The sequence below is a fragment of the Acipenser ruthenus genome, unplaced genomic scaffold (genome assembly GCF_902713425.1).
Source record: "Acipenser ruthenus unplaced genomic scaffold, fAciRut3.2 maternal haplotype, whole genome shotgun sequence".
Taxonomy (NCBI): domain Eukaryota; kingdom Metazoa; phylum Chordata; class Actinopteri; order Acipenseriformes; family Acipenseridae; genus Acipenser; species Acipenser ruthenus.
Window position 1 is genome coordinate 121,015 of NW_026707587.1, and position 20,677 is coordinate 141,691.

The 20,677-nt window shown below is 42.3% G+C and overlaps 2 protein-coding genes and 1 long non-coding RNA gene across 5 annotated transcripts; all 3 read right to left on the bottom strand.

Annotated features, from left to right (window-relative positions):
• Nucleotides 1-3,631: 3,631 nt before the first annotated feature.
• On the bottom strand, nt 3,632-9,879 carry LOC117432532 (GTPase IMAP family member 4-like). Its single transcript, XM_059019072.1, has 3 exons — nt 9,514-9,879; nt 7,402-8,240; nt 3,632-6,894 (listed from the first exon to the last, which is right to left on the bottom strand). Exons 1-3 carry the CDS (start codon nt 9,515-9,517, stop codon nt 6,271-6,273), a joined length of 1,467 nt encoding a protein of 488 aa, XP_058875055.1. The 5' UTR covers nt 9,518-9,879; the 3' UTR covers nt 3,632-6,270.
• A 360-nt stretch (nt 9,880-10,239) lies between these two features.
• LOC117432588 (uncharacterized) lies at nt 10,240-14,450 on the bottom strand. Of its 2 annotated transcripts, XR_009322303.1 has the most exons (4): nt 14,379-14,450; nt 13,499-13,619; nt 13,169-13,249; nt 10,240-12,105 (listed from the first exon to the last, which is right to left on the bottom strand). It is a non-coding gene; the product is annotated as an uncharacterized LOC117432588 (long non-coding RNA). The 2 variants fall into 2 exon arrangements; XR_009322302.1 differs by lacking the exon at nt 13,499-13,619 and having other exon boundaries at nt 14,379-14,442.
• Nucleotides 14,451-15,301: 851 nt separating this feature from the next.
• On the bottom strand, nt 15,302-17,722 carry LOC117968042 (uncharacterized). Of its 2 annotated transcripts, none has more exons than XM_059019077.1 (3): nt 17,588-17,722; nt 16,688-16,757; nt 15,302-16,371 (listed from the first exon to the last, which is right to left on the bottom strand). In XM_059019077.1, exons 1-3 carry the CDS (start codon nt 17,705-17,707, stop codon nt 16,265-16,267), a joined length of 297 nt encoding a protein of 98 aa, XP_058875060.1. In that variant the 5' UTR covers nt 17,708-17,722; the 3' UTR covers nt 15,302-16,264. The 2 variants fall into 2 exon arrangements, with proteins under 2 accessions (XP_058875060.1, XP_058875059.1); XM_059019076.1 differs by lacking the exon at nt 17,588-17,722 and adding an exon at nt 17,059-17,544.
• Between the last annotated feature and the right edge of the window lie 2,955 nt (nt 17,723-20,677).

The window sequence follows — 20,677 nt, forward strand, 5'->3', positions numbered from 1 at the left end:
AGGCAGGAAAACCTTCAGAGGAGAGCAGGACGGAGAAGACCCCGCATGTACAAACCCAGGGTCTCTTCGTTTGGGATGCCTGTGGATGCGGTGCTAAGAATTTAAGATTTGATATAAATTGTGACAATTTTACAAACTCTTTAAATGGAAATTGGGGGGGGGAAATCACTGGGGCTCTCTCCCTGTGGACTGGCACCCAGCAGGTGGTGCCTGCTTGTCTCAGAGACAAGATAAGAAACTGGTTATTTGATGATTCAGGGAGTGGTTGTGACCTCGTGTGGAGGATTCTTGTTTATGCTTGAGTCGCTTTGCTAATTAAAGTGCTGATTTTGATCACAGGTACGAGACACAGTCAAGACAGCTGAAGCCAGTTCTGATCTACAAAGATTTCAGCTAAAAGTGCCATCCATGGGGACTGGCTTTGTTCTGTATATAAACCTCTGTAGACTTGTATGTCGGGGCTCTTATCAAACTCTCACTGAAAACTGAATGTTTTTCCATTGATAAGAGTTCTGCAGGTTTTCAACTTTTTTGTTTCAAGACTGCAGTTTGTATCCGATTACGTTCTGCACTGTTTTCGTTCGGACTTGTTTTTGTTCTGGAATTAAACAGTTTGGATTGAAGATCAAATGAAGACTGAATTATTATTTTTAAGAAATAAACTAATCTTACACGGTGCTAAAGCATTATCGTCTCACTCCGCAGGTCAGCCTAGACCTAATAGCTGAATTTCACCTTTTCATCAGCTGGTTGACTGTCCTCCTGGTAACATTGACTTTCTCCACTATAGAGGACCATGTGGCCTCTTTGGTCGCATAACTGATGTTGGCTGAGGCTTTTCTAAATAACTCAATTTCATGCTGAGTGACCTCAGCCGTAGGAAGGAAGCTCCTTCTCAGAAAACTTTTCTTTTCTTTTGAGTTTGCTGCCCTTCCTCTGACATTTATTTTTTTTGGCTTGTATTTTCGCGCTCCACAAATCTAATACAGCGCCTACTGCTCTCTGTACTCCTAACTGTGCCAGTGTGGCCGCTAAACAGACCGATGCGCTCATTGAGACCCTCATTATCATAATTGCAAACAGACAAAGGTTTAAAAGTATTCAGCAAGAACAGTGAATGTTTTCTATTGCTGTTCTGCTGCTGGTCAAGCACGACAGGATCTGTAAACAGTTGCATTTAAAATGGTCCCTACTGGCAATGCTATTAATTTAAACTGTAATCATAACTGCAGAAATATATGTACTGACGTATATTCCTACCCAAACGACTTGCCTTAAAAATGGCACTTGTGACGATTCTTTAAAAAAAAGAAATCGATTAACTGTCAGATTGACTTAATGACCCTTTCTGTTTACTCCAGCTAATGACGTGTTGCACACTTCAAATATTTGAAATCAGTTTGTGTTGAAAGAGTCATATTTCTAACACTAAAACAGTACGGAGAAAATAGGGGCAGCAGTGTGGAGTAGCGGTCAGGGCTCTGGAACATCAAAAACATTATTTACAATCAAACAAAAACACACTGTTTACACGTGCAGGACCTCAGCCCTGCCTCACAGGGTAAGAAGGATTTGCTCAGCTGTTTTGTGGTGCATTGGAATTTGTAGTGTAAAATTAGCATGATTTATATTCCTAGTGTTTTTTTATATATATATCTTGCAACTTAATAAAATCATAGATCAGTTTCATTGTTTAAGATATTATAGTTTAATTAGTTAAACTTTTTAAAAATGACATTCCCACAAAAGTCAATCACCTAATTTAAAAAAAGCAGAAAAGATCAAGATTAATATGATATAAAATATACAAGATTAATATGATATGGAGTAGTGGTTAGGGCTCTGGACTCTTGACCGGAGGGTCGTGGGTTCAATCCCAGGTGGGGGACACTGCTGCTGTACCCTTGAGCAAGGTACTTTACCTAGATTGCTCCAGTAAAAACCCAACTGTATAAATGGTAAAATAATGTAATATCTGTATAATGTGAAATAATGTGATATCTTGTAACAATTGTAAGTCGCCCTGGATAAGGGCGTCTGCTAAGAAATAAATAATAAAAATAATAAAATAAATGCTGTAGGGGGGACCGGGGCTGGTTGTCACAGTGCTCATAACTATGACACTAGATGGCGCAGGTTAGCACATATTTCATTTTTTTTTCATACCCTAAGTAAAAAATGTATATCTTGTTATTTATGTTATAACTTTTTGTAGTATTGGAGTTTGTTTGAACTGATGGCCATGTTAATAGAACCAGATACTGGCTATCTTTTGGTGTAAAATCTTTTGGTGTACCAGTAGGTTCTCCCAGTAGTACTGAGAGAATTAAGTCGTCATGTGAAGTCGGGTTTAGGGTTGGTTGTCACATGTAAATCCTATAGGAAAAAGTCTTATATATTCTACTTGTTTTACAACAACATGTGGGATATGTCACCATGTAATGCTTATTTAAGTTATTTACTGTTTGTCCTCCGGTTCTGTGGAGGCTGTGGTATTATTTTGTAGCATGGGGCAACATTTCAAATATATATAGAGGTCTATATTTTCTATGTTCACATAAAAAGTAAAAATACACAGTAGAAACTTTATGTTATTAAAAAAAAAAAAAAAAAATGTTGCATTATTGTCTACTGTAAAACCAAGAAAATACTCTGTGACACCCAACCCCAGTATGGGGCAGGTTGTCACAGGTGACCGGCGCATTTTCAACCGTCTAAATATCATATTTGGAATAAAGTTACGCTGAAATAAAAAGACATCAATTTGTACGTGAAGAGTTATTCTTCAATATAACGAGGAACAGAACCTCGCAGAATGTCACCAGATTGAGGAAGATAATAATACAGTAAAAAGTGTGACATCCAGCCCCGGTCTCCCCTACTCTTGTTCATGCATCTTCCAATGAATGCTACAATGTGTTTTACTTTCACTTTCATATGTGATCGTCTTTTTCAAGTAATACAAAAACACAAACAGTGTTATTTTACATCTCTATTGATAACCAATTTCCAATCAATACTCTGCGAACATAGTAAACCTGATATATATTTTTGAATGTATAGCTAGAAAAATGGTTTAGCTCGTTTGCCAGATATCCATGATGTAATTAAGAAAGAGATAAAAGTAGCTTATTTCGAAAAAAAAGTTTCATTTTATACAAAACTTATCTAAATAAACAGATTGCCTCACGCTTGTTTCTTAACAGTAAAACAAACGTGGTCATGCAAACCCTTACATGCTACTTTCTCTCGCTGTTTAAATCTGAATCGATTACTATTTGCTTCTCACAATGATATCAATTATTATAATTATAGAACTGTACGGTCTACAGGAAAACAAAAAGGTGTACCTGATTAAGTAAACGTTGGTGTGTATCCACTTTCTGCCATGCAGATCGGTACTGCCGATTCAATCTGGCCAAATGCAGCTAAGAAACTGTTATGACCCCTCTGTTTTCCTTTCCATAGAAAGTGTATTCTAATTTAAATTAACCACCATGTAAGAAAATAACTGGTTAATACACAACAGCGCCACACTGAGACATAAAAAAAAAAAAATTGGCAGCTTTATTTTTTCACAGTAAAAGTACGGGGGCCAAACTGTATACTCGCCCCCCCCTGTTGGAAAAGTGCAGGGGCAATGGCCCCCCCTGGTGGCGGCGCCCCTGAAGCCAGGGATCCTGCAGAGCCAGTCAGAGGAGCCAGTCTGGGACAGAAAGGAACCTGAAGGGGTGCAAACCAGGGGTTACGTGCCCAAGAGCCTCTGAGAAAATGACTCGTCCCACAGCTGCTGGTACTGGGAGAAGTGGAACAGTGGCATTTCACAAAATAGATTTTACTTTCATAATAAATTGCTGGCTTTTGCCGAGTCGATCCTGGCCAGCGAATCATTGCGAGCAGGATCTCGTAAGACCGATGAAGAAAAGGCACAGTATCTAAAACGACTGGGACTGTCTCTGAAACGGCTGGTCTTCAGCGCACAGGTATATATGACATTCTTGGTAGATGTACTGTATGTATGTATGTATGTATGTATGTATGTATGTATGTATGTATGTATGTGTGTATGTATGTATGTATGTATGTATGTATGTATGTACAGTACCAGTCAAACGTTTGTGATCTTTACCAAGTCCATCAGCATGGCTATCATAGCATACTCCAGAGTCATGCCATTCCATCAGGATTACGGCTAGTTGGGCAGTCCTTCATTCTTCAGCAGGATAATGACCCGAAACACACCTCAAAGTTGTGCAAGAACTATCTGGCGAAGAAGGAAAGTGAAGGACAACTCAATCTAATGACCTGGCCTGCCCAGTCTCCAGACCTCAATCCCATAGAACTTGTATGGGACGAACTGGACAGAAGAGTCAAAGCAAAGCTACCCCCAAGTGCCCTACATCTCTGGGAATTGCTGCAGAAGAGCTGGGAAGACATGTCGGGTGATTTCCTGCTGAAACTTGTTAACTGAATGCCTCGTGTTTGTGAGGCTGTTATTAAGGCAAAGGGTGGCTATTTTGAGGAATCTAAGATTTAGAGACAATTTTCAATTTTCCTGAACATTGCTTTGATACTCCTTATGTTTTGTTTTGTATATTGTAAGATGTGTTTTCATTTTCAAGTACTTACAGAAACTTCCAATCAAGATTTTCATTCTTCAGTTCACAGGGAAAATCTAATTCACGTGCTGCTGTTTTCGTCTTTGCTGTACTTGCAAATTGTTGAATAACAGCAATACTGTTTTTGTATCAGCAGATGGCGCTGTGTGACTGGAATCAGAGCAGCAGTGCTGTCAGGTGCAATCATTTTGAACACAGTGCCGAGGCGCAGATACTTTATGGTCGTGGATCGGTCTGCGTCACTCAGACTAGCTGCCTGTCTTGTGTTGCTGTGGATCAGACGGATGAGAGATAGCTGCTAGCTGCAGTCTGCGGAGTGCTTGAAAACTCAGGCAGGTTGCAGTGAGAGAGGGTGAGGGGAGTAATGGAGAGAGAGAGGGACAGACGTTTCTCTGAGCACATAATAATTCTTTGTTTATTTAGCAGATGCCTTTATCCGACTTACAGAGACTAGGGTGTGTGAACTATGCATCAGCTGCAGAGTCACTTACAACTACGTCTCACCCGAAAGACGGAGCACAAGGAGGTTAAGTGACTTGCTCAGGGTCACACAGTGAGTCAGTGGCTGAGGTGGGATTTGAACCGGGGATCTCCTGGTTACAAGCCCTTTTCTTTAACCACTGGACCACACAGCCTCCAGTATAGCCTTGAACCTTGACTTCTGTTAGCACCGGTGATATTAATACCACTCCCTAAAGCTGTGCACTTTGGATGCTGTTAGATTGTTATGGACTGTAAGAAGTTTGAATCTGTTTGAATCTCCACACCCAGCCCAGTAAAAAAAAAAAGTCTAGCACCTGCCAGTCATATCGATCACCGGCTGTCAATTACAAAATCAAAGCTCCAGGCGTAATAAGGCACAGGAAATCCTCCAAGAGCTTTCAGAAACACCAGAAAAGAAAAAAAACCTGACTTCGTGGGCCCTGAAAACGCTGAACCGAAGACCCTGCACCCGCTGAGAAAGACTTCTGGTCGTACCGTTTGCCATTGAGTTAACATTGAAGAGACACACACACACACACATATATATATATATATACATATATATATATACACACACACACACACACACATATATATATATATATATATACACATATATACATACATATATATATATATATATATTATTGTTATTATTATTATTGTCATTCAGCGGAGGCTTTTCTCCAAAGCGACTTCCAGAGACTAGGGGGGTGAACTCTGCATCATCAACAACTGCTGCTGCTGCTGCTGCAGAGTCACTTCCAATAGGAGCTCGTTTGTTTGACGTCTCATCCGAAAGACAGAGCACAAGGAGGTGAAGCGACTCGCTCAGGGTCACACACACACACACACACACACACACGCACGCACACACAGGGAGTCAGTGGCTGCTGCAGAGTCACTTCCAATAGGACCTTGTTTGTTTAATGTCTCATCTGAAGGATGTCTCATCTTCAGTGTAAATTCAATGGCAAACGTTTCCACTAGAAGTCTTTCTCAGTGTCTTCAATGTAAATTCAACGGCAAACGTTTCCACTAGAAGTCTTTCTCAGCGTCTTCAGTGTAAATTCAATGGCAAACGTTTCCACTAGAAGTCTTTCTCAATGTCTTCAATGTAAATTCAGACTCATTCGAGACGAGAGTCTCTGCAGCACGGCCAGTAGGATCACTGGGGTTTCTTGGGTTGAATAGCCGGCATCTTGAACGGCCCGTGCAGCCCCCCACTCTGTGCCAGCATCTCAAACACTTTCCGAGCTCTCTCTATCACCGCTGTCATTGCTTCCATAGAGCTGTCAGACTCTGCTCCAATCAGCCCCCCAGCTACCCCTCCTCCTACCACTCCTATCACCCCTGCTGCCCCCACCACTACCGCCGCACTTTTCAAATTTAACAGCCCTGTACCTGCTAGCATATTAACAGCCATGACCCCAGCACCAATCCCTAGCATCACCCCCAGCCCCACTCCCACTAGCGCCCCTGCCAGCACGGACAGCATCTTCTTTATAAAGTCGTTGCATCTCTCAGCCTTTTCCCTGGCTCTTTTCCCGCACTCCCTCTTCGCCTCGGCCAGCTCCTCCCACTCCCTGTTCAGCCTCGCCCTCTCCTCCTCCTCCCTCCTCTTTTCCTGCTCCCTCTCTCTCGCCTGCCACTCCTCCCGCTCCTTCATCTCTCTCTCTCTCCGGCTCATCTCCTCTTCTCTCTCTCGGATCGCTGCCTCCAGCCTGTGTCTCTCCTCCTCCTGTCTCTCCTTCGCTTTCCTCTCCTGCTCGCCTCTCATCGCTGCTTCAGCCTAAACCCGGTAAACACAAAACCACAGCATAAAGAACTACAGCTCCCAGCATGCCTCGTCATTGCTGCGGGTGCAGAGGCATGCTGGGAGCTGTAGTCCTAGCCAGCCAGTTGATTCTACATAGAGGGTGATGCTAAACATTTGCCCACAGCTGTACATGATGTACCGTAATAGAGGTCTGTATCGCTTGTGATACGAGACCACAGCATAAAGAACTACAGCTCCCAGCATGCCTCACCATTGCTGCGGGTGCAGAGGCATGCTGGGAGCTGTAGTTCATTATACAGGGAAACTTTTGGCCATAGCTGTATATACAGTACAATACCATATAATACAATACAATACACATAGCTGTATACTGTGAAGAATGACTGATCATTAGGCTCACAGATTACTTTTATATGCAAACTATAAACAAATCTCTATTAATAAGATTTCAGTATAAATCAATAGTCTCTCCCCTCTCCACAGTTATAAAAACGCTGGCTGTTACTTCCTCCGTTTTACCTGCTCCAGCTCCTCTCTGGCTCGCTCCAGTCTCTTCCTCTCCTCCTCCATCTCCCTCCTCTCCCTCTCTCTCTCCCTCTCCAGCCTTTCCTGCTGCTGGTGAACCGCGCTCTCCCTCCGCCTCATCTCCGCTTCGCTCCGCTGGATCCTCTCCTCCTCCCTGCGTATCTCCTCCTGCCTCTCCCTGACTCTCCTCTCCGTCTCCCGTGCGATCGCCGCCTCAGCCTCCCGGTACATCTCGTTGGTGTAGCAGCAACCTCCTCCTCCTCTCGCCTCCAGCATGCTGTCGATCTTCCCCAGCAGCTCTCGGACCTGGGCGCGATTGCCAGTGTTCTCGTTGCTGAAGGCTTGGCAGCGCCCCCCGCACTTATCCACCAGCTCCTGGAGGTGCGGGTTCTGTCTCACGAACTCCTCGATCGACTCCCCTCCCAGCTCGTCTCCGCGGGTGAAGAGAACGATGGTGTACTTCCACGCTTCCTCGCTGAACATCTCCTGGATTTCCCGCACCGTTTCCCTCTCGTGCTCCGTGTAGCGGCCCACCGGCATCACCAGCAGGAAGGCGTGGGGTCCCGGGGCGCCCAGGGAGATGCACTTTGCAATCTCCAGGTTGAATTCGTCTTTAGGGAGCTGCGTGTCGAAGAAGCCGGGTGTGTCGATCACGCACAGGCGTCGGCCGCGTACCGTCACAGAGCCCTTCTCGCACTGCCGGGACACGGAGCAGGCAGCGGGCTGGGAGTCAAACACCTTACTGCCCAGGATGGTGTTTCCAGAGGCGCTTTTTCCAACCCCGGTCTTCCCAAGCAGCACCATCCTCAGCTCAGGGGGGCGTGTGCGGGGCGCTGAAACAGAGAGACCCGCGGTTAATTATAATTGGAATTACAGTTCAATTACAGCAGTTTGCTGACATTCCAATTCCAGTGCTATTTTTTTCTGTTTCAATTACAATTAGACTGCAGTGATGGCAATTATACTAAAAACCCAACGCAATTATTTCCGCCAAACAAATACAGTGCCTCGTGATAATAAAGTCGACATATAAATAAATAAATAAATAAAACACGGCTTACATCTGTCTCTGTGTTTCTTTTAGGAATGTCTAAGGAAAGCGGAACGAATTTAGGTTGATTCAGACACAGTTGCCGAGTCCGCTTATAATAAGCGGGATCTGGGCTTGTTTTTGAGAGCCGCGGGTTGGAATTTGCATAAACAACCGCTTGTTTTGAAAGGCAGTGCCGCTTTATTTTTGTTTCTCGCCAGACTTGGCAACACTATAAACATGAACAGATACATTTGTTATTGACAGCCCAGTCAAGCACAGCCTCCCCCCGACCCCCCATTTATTTCCTCCCTTATTGCCCAAATTCAAAAGTGTGTAAACGCAGTTTATCTGCGTACAGCACTCTGCCAGCGCCCTTGTTTGCTGTTTGAATTGAGTTTCTCTTTATCTCACAGCCGGATAGACAGGAAACGTGCGTTTCCAATGTAAACACATGGTGTGTTTGAACCGCATAGCAACAGTCAGGGCCGTGACGTCACAGCATCGCTTTCCAACCAGGCTCTGCTGGCGGCAGCGGGGCTTGAATCTAGTTTTAAAAAAAAAAAAATCTTAAAAGAAGTTAAACAGACACAGAAACCAGGACCCGACTTGACAAAGATCTGAGATCAACCAGCAGCTGGGAAGCGAACGAGCTCTGAGGGGCTGAACGGACTCCTCTCGCTCGTAAATGTTCTTGTGTTTTTTTAATAACCCCAGTTTAACTCTCTTTGTCTCTTAATCTAACACAGATCATGGCTGGTTTGTCATGCGATGTTTGGAGTGTCCAGCTTGGTTCAGAAACAGAAAAAAAACCTCTTCAGCCATTAGAGAAAGCTGTATGATTTCGACACATAACATCGATACTGTGTATTAGAAAGTGTCATTATTCACTTTAACGCAGGTTTTGTACCGATTAAACAACCGAATCACCTTGTTATTAGATTGAGAAAAAAAACTAAAAAAACAGCCCAACCCGCTCCTGCTTCAACTAAACTGATTAAAGTGAGTTTTTAGATCTGTACTTTTTTTTTTAACACCGCAGTAACATTTACAATTAAAATAAATGAACAGCTCACCCATTAGTAATTAATCGCGCTTCCTTCTTCTCTCGCCTATCCGGACTCTTTCTCTGTCTGCTGAGTCAAAGTCCGTTGGTTTTTTGTTGTGTTTTTTCCTCCTCCCACCACAGGGGGTGTCGCCGGTAAACTCTGTGAGCTGTCGAATATCAAGAGAGTTTTTGCTTCGCCCCCCAAGATGTTTTTAATGAAACTAAAGTTGAGTTTCGTTTTCCGGTTAGGTGTGGTTACAGGAAGAAGTTATTTTAGGAGTACGGATTGGATTGCATCGCAGATGGCTGGTTGAATTATGTGACACTCAGCAGTTGTACAGCAGCGAGAGAGAGAGAGGAGGAGAGGAGAGAGGAGACAAGAGAGAAGAGAGGAGGAGAGAAGAGAGGAGAGGAGACAGGAGGAGGAAAGGAGACAAGAGAGAGGAGACAAAAGAGAGGAGAGAGTAGACAGGATAAAGGAGACAAGAGAGAGGAGAGGAGAGAGGAGGAGGAGAGGAGAGAGAAGACAAGAGAGAGGAGTGAGGAGACAGGAGACAGTGAAGCAATTCAAATGGGATCTTTGAGAGAGCCGAGAGGAGAAGCATCCAAAATAAATGAAAAAAGAAGTCGAAGGTTTTTTTCTTGTTTTTTTTTAATGTATAGATGGTAGTATAAACACCCCACCCCCAAAATGTACAAAATGTCTAAGACTTTTGCACAGCAGTGTGTGTGTGTGTGTGTGTGTGTGTGTGTGTTGTCATGGAAGTTTTAATACCACTCCCTGTAATAGAGACTCAGCAGAACAGACAAAATTGAGTAAACAAGTTTAATGGTTTGCAAACCCGAGAACACTCTCAGCACACGTGGTGTTAGAAAAACATAGAGTTCTGACTGCGCAGAGTCAGCAAGCATAATATATACCTTGCAGCCTACAGTTATTGTGAACCAATCACAGAAGCTTAACTCAATATACATCGGATAGCAAAAGCTTGGAAGATTAAGAAGAGACAAATCATATTCAACAATAACAACTTGTCTTATTTGCAAGCATCCTGTCTGTTATACCTATTCTAACTAAGTCTGTGACATTTCTGAGAAGTGTCACGGATGCAGCTTGCGGTTGCTGAATAAAGAGAACTTCCCATGCCTTATATGGGCCGCCTGCACCTGCTACAAGAACAGAGGAAACAAGCACAATAACAACTCTCATCACTATATGATATCTAAATCTTACAACGGTATTAACATTTAAACCTTAGCATGCAAGCCCTAAACAATCACAGCAGTAGCAACAATGGAATTATCCCAGCACAGTGTGTGTCAGTGTGTGTGTGTGTCAGTGTGTGTGTGTGTGTGTGTGTGTGTGTCAGTGTGTGTGTGTGTGTCTGTGTGTGTGTGTGTGTGTGTGTCTGTCTCTGTGTGTGTGTGTCTGTGTGTGTGTGTCTCTGTGTGTGTGTGTGTGTGCGTGTGTCAGTGTGTGTGTGTGTCTCTGTGTCTGTCTCTGTGTGTGTCTGTCTCTGTGTGTGTGTGTGTCTGTGTGTCTGTGTGTGTGTGTGTCTCTGTGTGTGTGTGTGTCTCTGTGTGTGTGCGTGCGTGTGTGTGTGTCTCAGTGTGTGTGTCAGTGTGTGTGTGTGTCTGTGTGTGTGTCTCAGTGTGTGTGTGTCTGTGTGTGTGTGCGTGCGTGTGTGTGTGTCTCTGTGTGTGTCAGTGTGTGTCAGTGTGTGTGTGTGTCAGTGTGTGTGTGTGTGTCTCAGTGTGTGTGTGTCTCAGTGTATGTGTGTGTCTGTCAGTGTGTGTCTGTGTCTCAGTGTGTGTGTGTCAGTGTGTGTGTGTGTGTGTGTCAGTGTGTGTGTGTCAGTGTGTGTCTGTGTCTCAGTGTGTGTGTGTGTGTGTGTCAGTGTGTGTCTGTGTCTCAATGTGTGTGTGTGTGTGTGTCAGTGTGTGTCTGTGTCTCAGTGTGTGTGTGTGTGTGTGTCAGTGTGTGTCTGTGTCTCAGTGTGTGTGTGTGTGTGTGTGTCAGTGTGTGTCTGTGTCTCAGTGTGTGTGTGTCAGTATGTTTTAAAATAATGAAACATTTTAAAGATGTTTTAAACAGTTTCGGGACTCTGTTCAGCTTCTTCTGGTGCCCTGCATGCGTTTACAAAGTTAACTATTTCTACTGCAGTTTCAGATATAAAATCCGAGACTTTTTTATCAACATTTTTAAAGGCTTCTGTTGGTTCGTTTTCTTTAGCCCCATAATATCCTCCTACTATCCCTCCTATCCCTGCTCCTATCCCAAGTCCCCACAATGCATTTGTGTTTCTTGTTTTTGCTGCATACAATATAGCAGCAATAGAAAATATGGGTTTCTTTTTCATTGCTATGAAACTTCTGGATACAGGTATTATTGCTGCAGTATTGAAGAACAGCTTTACTATTTCTTTCTGTCCTGCAAATACAGCGGCTGCAACGAGCAATGACAGAGCTGAACCCCCGACTACTGATCCTGCTAAAATACACTTTGATTTTTTCCAACCAAACTTTAAATGTGTTATGTTTGAGAAGTTGATTATAAACTCTCTGCTTCGCAGGATGGTGTTTCTCTTCAGCCAGGAAAGAGCTTCCTCATCAGTAAATTCTGAAATGAACAACAAAGGTGTGTTTGATTCAAGCTGCTCAGAGTTCATTGGTGTTTTTATTATTTATTTATTTCTTAGCAGACGTCCTTAACCAGGGCGACTTACAATTGTTACAAGATATCACATTATTTTTACATACAATTCCCCATTTATACAGTTGGGTGTTTTTACTGGAGCAATCTAGGTAAAGTACCTTGCTCAAGGGTACAGCAGCAGTGTCCCCCACCTGGGATTGAACCCACGACCCTCCGGTCAAGAGTCCAGAGCCCTGACCGCTACTCCACACTGCTGCCCCATTTCCCCCAGTGTTACGTTTACAAATGGTTTAGTTGCAAATAACTTGGCTGTAAATTTTAAGAGCTCTCGTGTTTGACATTTATTTAAGTTTTGCAAATTTAAGTTGATAGGGTGTACTTGATTTTTGTTCTGATAAATACAGCCCCCCCCCCCCCCCCCCCACGTGTCGCTACAACGGTTTTAAATGTCATTTTTCTTTTCATCGTGACATCCTAACAACTTTTTACACTTTGAACTTTAAAGTCTGTTTCAAAGCTCTTTTCAAAATGTCCGCTCTAGTGCTCTGACAGGGTCAGGATTATTTCCAGTGTGGTCAAACAGGCAACACAGCAACAGCGATCCGTGATGAGGTACGGAACAGAAAAGACAGAGCACGTGTTGTCATGTTTTCTGTTCTTTTAAATCGATTTAGAGACCAGATCTCAAACCCCAGGGCACTAGAGCAGACATGACTTACTCTTCAAGCTTGCATTGAAACCCTGTACTGCCCTGCAACACCTGTGAGCCACCTTGGATAAAGGTGTCTGCCAAATAAATACATAATCATAATAATAATAATAATAATAATAATAATAATAATAATAATATTCCTCCTCATTATTTTGGCCACTGGTGCACAGCTTACCCTAGGATTGTTTTTTTTTTTTATTGTGGTGGCTTTTAAACATTTGTAAATAACAAAACTATGATCGCTGTGTGCAATTATTTACCAACACAACATACAATTGCCAAAAAACATCAATTCTATTGATCCCAGTTACTTACCAATAGGTCTTGCAGATGAATGACCCATTACTTCAACTGACAAAGGCATGCTGTTATAGCTTCCCATGTTGGAAGATGAATCTGGAAATGAATCCACAGACTTTAGTAAAATGCAAATATAAAATGTTTTTTAATTTGACGTTCTCCTAAGGAGTGCTAATAGTGGGCCGCAGTGTCTAATGCAGCTGAACAGGTGGGGCGCCTCGGGTAAAAGATAGGGAACCCCTGATCAATACTCTGCCCTCTGGTGGACGTTAAAAGAAATGGTTCTCTGTGGTGTTTCATTTTTCAGTATTTCTGACGCATTAGTTCAGGTTAAGTGTTTCATACCCGTCCAACGTTGTCGTGGGATTAACGCAGCAACTTGTGTTGTTTCAGGTTCTTTTGGCGCCCTCTGCTGGCGAACACTGTCACGTGCAGTATGTTACTTTGCAGGTTCCCGGAAGACTTGCTTTAAAATAATAATAATAATAATAATAATAATAATAATAATAATAATAATAATAATAATAATACTAATTACTACAGTCCGTGTCGTGTGGTTACTTATTTTATATTTTCGAACACACAGTTCATTAAACAAAAGTCCCGGTTCAATAAACCAAAAAAAAAAAAAAACTCCAAAAAAACAAGTCTCTGTCTTACAGGACTATATAAAGAAGGACAATGATGTCACAAGTGGCGGCCATTTCTGGAGCCCATCGAGCTCTTTCACAGCGCGCTCGCCCAGGCAAAATGTTTCTTGACATAATCAAGCTTTAATTCACATAAATAACAGCAGGTCACTTTAGATTAACGATATTTTTATTGGTATTAAAAAAATACCGGTATATCCTGGCGTTGTGCAGCTAAATATTCCAGGAAAAAAAAAATTATTCTGAAAAACTCTGAGGCTGATTTTCCAGTTAGGCCTATAACCCAGAAAGCCCTTTTTTGGTTTGGCTGCACCCCGTGCCAGACGAAGGTGTTTAGGTATCATTTTGTTCCTGAACTAATGCGTCAGATGTAATTGTAAGTGACTGATGTAATTGTAAATGACTCTGCAGCTGATGCATAGTTCACACACCCTAGTCTCTGTAAGTCGCCTTGGATAAAGACGTCTGCTAAATAAACAAAATAAGAATAATATGTCTAGATTCCATTTCTGCCTGTCGCCAAGCTGAATAATTTTCCGTTTAGAGGCAAAAAAAAACAACTATTTTGGACCTACCTTTGTCGAGAGGTTTCGAGAAGTCCCGCGCCAAAGAGTCATGCACACCGGATATTGTTGGCAGCTTCACCGGAAAGCCGTAGATAGACAGTCGTTGTTGTACTTGGCTGACAATCAAAGCAAGACACTCTACACTGAAGATACGCGTCTCACATTACACAGCGAGATCCAATAAAAACAAAAAAGAGGTGTGTTTTGAACCTCCAGGGCGCGTCCAAAAAGCTGGATTCCTTTCATACACTTTTATTTACAACCTTACAGTCATTCACAATAGAAAAGCCCTGTGAATGTTTACATGCAGCAATTATTACATTGATGGTAGCTGACAAAATGACTCCCTAAATCATTTCCGTTTTAACCCCGGGTTCGAGTCTCAGACTGGCTCACAGGATCACAGGCTCACACACTGTCTCCATTATATTAAACAAAGTTAGGATTTATTATTAACGAGTCGTTCAGCGGAGGCTTTTTCTCCAAAGCGACTTCCAGAGACTAGGGGGGTGAACTCTGCATCATCAACAACTGCTGCTGCTGCTGCTGCTGCAGAGTCACTTCCAATAGGAGCTCGTTTGTTTGACGTCTCATCCGAAGGACGGAGCACAAGGAGGTTCAGTGACTCGCTCAGGGTCTCACACACACACACGTTTACAAGGTCTTCAATGAAACGTTTGCCATTGAATTTACACTGAAGACGCTGAGAAAGACTTCTAGTGGAAACGTTTGCTGTTGAATTTACACTGAAGACGCTGAGAGAGACTTCTAGTGGAAACGTTTGCCATTGAATTTACACTGAAGACGCTGAGAGAGACTTCTAGTGGAAACGTTTGCTGTTGAATTTACACTGAAGACGCTGAGAAAGACTTCTAGTGGAAACGTTTGCTGTTGAATTTGAGTTTTCATATTTTCTAAATTCAGTGTCTAATAATTTAATTATACAACAGAAGAACATTCTTGTACTTTATAATATTTTTATTATACAACAGAAGAACAACGTTGTACTTTGTAATAATTTCATTATACAACAGCACATAAGAAATTGTATTTTCGGCACACCTCTGCTCGCTCGCTTTGATGCCAGCGTGGTCCGTTAGCACTCAGGAGAGGAAAAACATAAAACCCATCTGACCATTTAGTTAGTCGGGGAAATGAAACCTCTGGGAATCCATGGCTAGACAGACCGCCCTTCCTCCAGGCAGCTAGCTGAAGCTAATTATACAGCATTCTTACATGATATAACAATGAAATTATACAGCATTCTTACACAATATAACAATGAAATTATACAGCATTCTTACACCATATAACAATGCGATTATACAGCAGTACAGCGTCCTTACACCATATAACAATGCGATTATACAGCAGTACAGCGTTCTTACACCATATAACAATGCGATTATACAGCAGTACAGCGTCCTTACACCATATAACAATGCGATTATACAGCAGTACAGTGTTCTTACACCATATAACAATGCGATTATACAGCAGTACAGCGTTCTTACACCATATAACAATGCAATTGTACAGCAGTACAGCATTCTTACACCATATAACAATGCAATTATACAGCAGTACAGCTTTCTTACACGCTATAACAATGCAATTATACAGCAGTACAGCGTTCTTACACCATATAACAATGTAGTTATACAGCAGTACAGCGTTCTTACACCATATAACAATGTAGTTATACAGCAGTACAGCGTTCTTACACCATATAACAATATTATACAGCAGTACAGCGTTCTTACACCATATAACAATGCGATTATACAGCAGTACAGCGTTCTTACACCATATAACAATATTATACAGCAGTACAGCGTTCTTACACCATATAACAATGTAATTATACAGCATTCTTACACAATATAATAATCTAATTATACAGCATTCTCCCTCGGGTCGGCCGGGTCGGGCTGGAGGTTCACTTGGACCTCGATCCCGTCCGGATCCACAGGGCTGGGAGAGGAAAGAGTCAGAACCAGGTCTGGGGGAGAGAGCGAGAGAGGAGAGATGTTTATATTGTGATGTACTTTGTAACTGTCAATACTGAAAACTTCAGAACAGGGAGAGAGAGAGAGAGAGAGAGAGAGAGAGAGAGAGAGAGAGAGAGAGAGAGTCGGGTCTAAGAGAGAGAGAGGGAGGGAGGTAGGGAGAGAGAGAGAGAGAGAGGGGGAGAGACACAAAGTAATGAAGACATAACTTCAGAACAGAGAGGGAGAGGAGAGTGTGGAGTGTGTGGGTGTAGAGGATTGGAAATAAGACTCCTATTGCACAGCAGAGTCACCCATTCCAGGTTTTACCTGAAGCCTCCACTTCCACCAGGCCCCCCCGGGACCCCCCCTGCTCCCTCCTCGCTCGATTTCTCCTCGTCTGGAAAGAGGGGCAGACAGAAGTAAAGTTAAACTAAACAGGAGACTTTAGTTAGTTAGTTATTTATCGAAGCCCTCGAGTTAATAAAACATTATCAATCGTGTGATGCGCTTTCGTGCTGCGTAATTTAAACACGGGGGACGTTTGCTTAAAAAACAAAATCTCTAAAGGGTTTTTGGTTAAATGGTTTAAAAAAATCATTTAAATATTTTGTGCACATCTAAAAATAATGGTTTTCATTTAATTATATATAAAACCAGGTCAAATGTTACCTGTTAAGTCTGCTTTTGACCCCCCGTACCTTTTTGAGTTGCTGAACTAAAGATGTTAACGCGCGCTGGGACACGTTTGCTATCGCTTTCCCCGCACGACACGGCCCATCTCTCCTGTGACGTGGAAGAGTCAGGGCGGGTCATGTGACTAGTATATAGAGAAACTAGCATCTAAGGAATAAAACAAACAATAAAAAAAAAGTTAAAAATGTCTACTGGTGCCCGATTTTAATGTTCCTGGTGGTGCTTTATTTTTTAAATCTAGCTTCAGAAACAGAAGAACTCTTCCGCCATTAGAGAAAGCTGTATGATTTAGACACATGACATCAATACTGTGTATTAGAAAGTGTCATCATTCACTTTAACGCAGGTTTTGTGCCGATTAAACAACGGAATCACCTTGTTATTAGATTGAGAAAAAAACTAAAAACAGCCCAACCCCTGCTTCAACTAAACTGATTAAAGTGAGTTTTTAGATCTGTACTTTTTATTTTATTTTATTTTTTAATTTTTTTACACCACAGTAACATTTACAATGAAAATAAATAAACAACTTACATTTTTTGTAGATAATCGGTCGTCAGAAATGCCTCTGTCTTGCTGTGAAGTCCTTTTTATTCGTTTGTTTGCGACACGCACAGGGGCGTGTCGCAGGTGAGCTCTCTGTGCTGTAAGCATCTCATTGGTTTGTTTTTCATGACGTTTTAATTAAACAAAACTATGTTCTGTTTCGTGTTCTTGTTAGTCTGGTTACGGGAAACTTATCTGGGGAATGCAGAACTTAAAGCCAAAAAAACACGAGTGACGCAGGAAAAAGAAAATAATAGGATGGGTAGGCAGGTAAAAACAACGTTCAATAAAAATGTATTTATTTTTTTATTTTTTTATTTCCCGAATACGCAGACCATTTTCGTTGCCAATTTAGGGGGCGCTTAGAGGCCAACAAGATGCTCAGATATACTGTGAGAAGTGTTGAATTTAAATCAAGGGAAGTAATGTTAAAATTTTACAATGCATTAGTAAGACCTCAGCTAGAATATTGTGTTCAGTTCTGGTCGCCTCGTTACAAAAAGGATATTGCTGCTCTAGAAAGAGTGCAAAGAAGAGCGACCAGAATTATCCCAGGTTAAAAAGGCATGTCGTATGCAGACAGGCTAAAAGAATTGAATCTATTCAGTCTTGAACAAAGAAGACTACGCGGTGATCTGATTCAAACATTCAAAATCCTAAAAGGTATAGACAATGTCAACCCAGGGGACTTTTTCAACCTGAAAAAAGAAACAAGGACCAGCGGTCACAAATTAGATAATGGGGCATTCAGAACAGAAAATAGGAGGCACTTTTTTACACAGAGAATTGTGAGGGTCTGGAACCAACTCCCCAGTAATGTTGTTGAAGCTGACACCCTGGGATCCTTCAAGAAGCTGCTTGATGAGATTCTGGGATCAATTCAGAACAGAAAATAGGAGGGACTTTTTTTTTTTTACACAGAGTTATTTTTTACCTGCCTACCCACCCTATTATTTTCTTTTTCCTGCGTCACTCGTGTTTTTTTGGCTTTAAGTTCTGCATTCCCCAAATAAGTTTCCCGTAACCAGACTAACAAGAACACGAAACAGAACATAGTTTTGTTTCATTAAAACATCATGAAAAACAAACCAATGAGATGCTTACAGCACAGAGAGCTCACCTGCGACACGCCCCTGTGCGTGTCGCAAACAAACGAATAAAAAGGACTTCACAGCAAGACAGAGGCAGTTCGGATTGACGAGGGAAGAAATGTGAGTTGTTTATTTACTGTAAAGGATTGTGGTGTAAAAAAAGTACTTATCTAAAAACTCACTTTAATCAGTTTAGTTGAAGCAGGAGCGGGTTGGGCTGTTTTTAGGCTTTTTCTCAATCTAATAACAAGGTGATTTAGTTCTTTAAAATAAAAAGAACAATGACACTTTCCAATACCCAGTATTGATTGTATGTGTCTAAGTCATACAGCTTTCTCTAATGGCTGAAGAGTTGTTCTGTTTCTAAACCAAGTTAGACACTCCAAACATCGCATGACAAACTGGATTAGATTAAGAGACAAAACTGTTCTCTTCTTAAAACACAAGAACGAGAGGAGTTCGTTCAGCCCCTCGGAGCTCGTCCTGCAGCTGATCGATCTCAAAACTTTATCAAGACGGGTCTCGAAGGATCCCAGTGATTCAGCATCGACAGCAGGACTGGGTAACCCATCCCACCGGCTCTCTGTGAAGAAGTGTCTCTTTCACAGATATATTCCCCTCAACGCAGCAATTTCCCCTCACAGCTCAGGAGAGGGACCTGTTGATAATACAATACGGTCAGAAATTCAGAATGAATTCAAGAGGAACCCCACTGGTACTATATTACTTTGTAATCATGTGATTCAGTTGGGGTGTGTTCAATTGATCTGAACAGTGGCGGATCTGAACACAGCCAGCAACTAAATGTGACATTAGGAGCAAACCTGTAGTTTAACTGTGTTTAAAAAGACACAAACACACTCAGTGACACAGCCAGAGAGGCTGGTTTGGTCTAAGCCCCTCTTCTTTTAATGATGTGTTCGATGGCCGTGTTTAGGTTGGTTTGATAGAGAGATAAAGAGGGTATTAAAGGTCATGAACAGCTTTGCAGCTAGCAGTGATCATTTCTAAGAGTAACCCAGCCGCAGCTTCTATTGAAATCCTCACTGTGGAATGCACTAGATCAGGTACAGCTGCTCTCAAACTGCATCTCATTACACTGCTGGGTGTGCTTCTGTGAGCTTTAATGGAAATCACGTGGTTACAGAGAACTCGAAACTTAGAGATCGAGGTCACTGAGAGGGGAGGTGGATAACGATCACTCAGTGTAAAACAGTAACCCAGCCGCAGCTCCTATTGAAATCCTCACTGTGGAATGAACAGCTTTGCAGCTAGCAGTGATCATTTCTAACAGTAACCCAGCAGCAGCTCCTATTGAAATCCTCACTGTGGAATGAACAGCTTTGCAGCTAGCAGTGATCATTTCTAACAGTAACCCAGCAGCAGCTCCTATTGAAATCCTCACTGGAATGAACAGCTTTGTAGCTAGCAGTGATCATTTCTAAGAGTAACCCAGCCTCAGCTCCTATTGAAATCCTCACTGTGGAATGAACAGCTTTGTAGCTAGCAGTGATCATTTCTAACAGTAACCCAGCAGCAGCTCCTATTGAAATCCTCACTGGAATGAACAGCTTTGTAGCTAGCAGTGATCATTTCTAAGAGTAACCCAGCCTCAGCTCCTATTGAAATACTCACTGTGGAATGAACAGCTTTGTAGCTAGCAGTGATCATTTCTCACAGTAACCCAGCAGCAGCTCCTATTGAAATCCTCACTGGAATGAACAGCTTTGTAGCTAGCAGTGATCATTTCTAACAGTAACCCAGCCGCAGCTCCTATTGAAATCCTCACTGTGGAATGAACAGCTTTGCAGCTAGCAGTGATCATTTCTAACAGTAACCCGCAGCAGCTCCTATTGAAATCCTCACTGTGGAATGAACAGCTTTGCAGCTAGCAGTGATCATTTCTAAGAGTAACCCAGCAGCAGCTCCTATTGAAATCCTCACTGGAATGAACAGCTTTGTAGCTAGCAGTGATCATTTCTAACAG